This window comes from Armigeres subalbatus, unplaced genomic scaffold (assembly GCF_024139115.2).
Source record: "Armigeres subalbatus isolate Guangzhou_Male unplaced genomic scaffold, GZ_Asu_2 Contig423, whole genome shotgun sequence".
NCBI lineage: Eukaryota > Metazoa > Arthropoda > Insecta > Diptera > Culicidae > Armigeres > Armigeres subalbatus.
Genome location: NW_026943176.1, coordinates 319,113 through 321,486, shown reverse-complemented (window position 1 = coordinate 321,486; position 2,374 = coordinate 319,113). Strand labels below are relative to the sequence as shown.

At 40.6% G+C, this 2,374-nt stretch overlaps 1 protein-coding gene across 1 annotated transcript; it reads left to right on the top strand.

Moving 5' to 3' along the window:
• The first annotated feature begins 280 nt into the window (after positions 1 to 280).
• LOC134204149 (uncharacterized) lies at positions 281 to 1,709 on the top strand. The gene is made up of 3 exons (XM_062678974.1): positions 281 to 294; positions 358 to 504; positions 576 to 1,709. Exons 2-3 carry the CDS (start codon positions 419 to 421, stop codon positions 790 to 792), a joined length of 303 nt encoding a protein of 100 aa, XP_062534958.1. The 5' UTR covers positions 281 to 294; positions 358 to 418; the 3' UTR covers positions 793 to 1,709.
• Positions 1,710 to 2,374: the final 665 nt, after the last annotated feature.

Sequence of the window (2,374 nt, the reverse complement as noted above, 5' to 3'; positions counted from 1 at the left end):
TTATCCATATCTAATACGGACTTAAATCGCAAGTTAATCTCATCTCGCAAGGCATAATAACCAAACGTGAGACCAATTGACTCTGAATGTTTATCGTTCCATATTCTAATTTTCTTTAGTTAAATTTAAATGCAATAAACTGATACATACCCCGCTTACGTTTTCGTTCGATTTTTTCTCATCTTCTCCGGTAATTTCCATATTTATTCTCATTTTCTCGATTCGATCTGCTCTTGTTCTCTATTTCGTTTCTTTTTTCTCTCCTCTGCTCAAAAAAAAATCCCTGCATTACCTGTTGGTTTGGTGTCGCAAACGCATCGCCCCCTTTCGGTGTAATGTTAGGTATTCTATTTTTAGAAGCTCTTCGTCCGAGGACGAACTGGATGCACCATCGATCACTCAACAGAGCGCCGAAAAGATGACAACCAGCAGCAACATTCCTCGGATCGCCAGCAAGGGTCCCAATGCGAAACTATTCAAGGGCCCGAACGACGATCTGCTACTGTGAGTAACCGCATTGTTTTAATCACACGAAGCTTTCTATTGATTGTTTGGATTCACCTTTTTTCTTCCAGCGCGGACTACGTCACGTGGAACGGTGCCAACCCGGATCTGGCCAAGGGCTCCCAGAAGTTAGCCCTGGGTCCGGATCGATCGATCCGTTTAGAACGCGGCAGCTACAAAGCCCGTGGCCCGAATGCGGACCTATGCAAGGGTCCGGTCGCCGGTCTGGCCAAGGGCAGCATGTACGCCCAGCTCAACTGCTCCCTGACGGACGTCAAGTGCAACTAGGGACGATTCCGCCGTAGTCGCTCGGAGTCGCCTCGGCACACGAAGCGCTATCTGTACTACCACTGAACACATTCCTTCGCGGAAGTTGAACACACGAATCTTTCCTCTTTCTGTGGTTTTGGATTTTTCAAACTATTAGGAATATGGTTGTTGTAGGGTTTTACATCATTTTACTTACGTGTATCCATTCCCTCCGGGATTCAAGAGTGCAATAATTGTGTTTGAATCAAATCGAAGTTGTCTTTACCTTTTCATACTACTTTTACGAATCGTACCTATCTATTATAAAAGAGGGAAATGTTGATTGACTTACTTACGGATATACTAAACATAACTGAATACACTTGTAACAAACGATTTATCTTCTCCTAAGGACAAAGTTTATTTTTCTACAAAAATATGCTAATTGTAAGTGAAACCAAAGTATGGGATAACGGAATACGGTGGTATGTAATGGAAATATGAGAAATGGTAGAATGTTGATACACAGCTACATACAATAACTAAGTTACAGAGCACATTGTTACTCATGGTAGATCACATAATAGAAGGATGTGCTTATTGGAAAACCTGTGGCATCGAGAAATAGCCGGTAGAAGAAAAAAAAACAATACTATACTAATGTGTTTGTGATTAAATACGGATGCTTCAATTTTTTTCCTGCCTATATTTCAAAATTACAGACAGTCTGACGCTACGCTGCGATATTTTGCATGCGTTTGATACAAATAGAAATTTGTCAGGTTTTTACTAGAAAAAATCGACATTTTCTTCAGAAAAATGTTATGATTTTCTCCTTGAAAATATCCTAAAATCACGCGAAAGATTTAACTGAAACTCTCCAGAATGTGCGATTTTTAATTGCCACGTAAATTTTGTCTGGGTTACTCGTCATTCAAACCATTTATCAAGATAAATCTGAAATACAAAAGGAAGATATGTAAGAAATCCGTGGAAATTTCCACGATAAATTCTATAAAACTTTCACTGGAAATTCTCAGGGATTCCCACAAAGGAAATCCTTTGAAGTTCCCACCGGATTTTTTTTAGAAATTGAGTTGAGTTGTATCAGAAATTCAATCGTCTAGACGTATGTGCTGTGGAGTGTGGGTTCGATTCCCGCGCGGTAAGGAGATCTGTGGGGAAGACCCTTCATAATCCATGGATGAATTTCTTCAAAATCTCGCATTGATTTTCTTCGGAATTCATCCGGAGTCGTTTTAAGATTTGCTTCGGAATTCCTTGGCGATTTGTTTCAGAATATTTCGACAGTTTGCTTCGGAATCTCTTGAATATTTGAATTGGAGTCTCTCGACGTTTTGCTTCGGAATCCCTCAACGATCGAAATCCCTCGGTTTGCTTCGGAATTCCTCGTAGATCTAGTTCGAACTGCCTCAACGATTTACTTCGGAATCCCTAGACGAATTGCTTCAAAATCATTCGACGATTTGCTTCGAAATCCTTCGATGATTTGCTTCAGAATCCAGATTTGCTTGAACATATCCGGAGGATTCCTTTACGGAATCCCTTTTCATAGTCCCTCGACAATTTGCTTCCGCTTCGGGATCTCTCGACAGATTGC

What these genes read in the sequence shown, in the direction of transcription:
- LOC134204149 (XM_062678974.1), top strand. Translation starts at nt 419, where the DNA reads ATGACAACCAGCAGCAACATTCCTCGGATCGCCAGCAAGGGTCCCAAT. An exon ending in CCGAACGACGATCTGCTACT is followed by an intron (nt 505 to 575) that starts GTGAGTAACCGC and finishes TTTTTCTTCCAG; the next exon opens with CGCGGACTACGTCACGTGGA.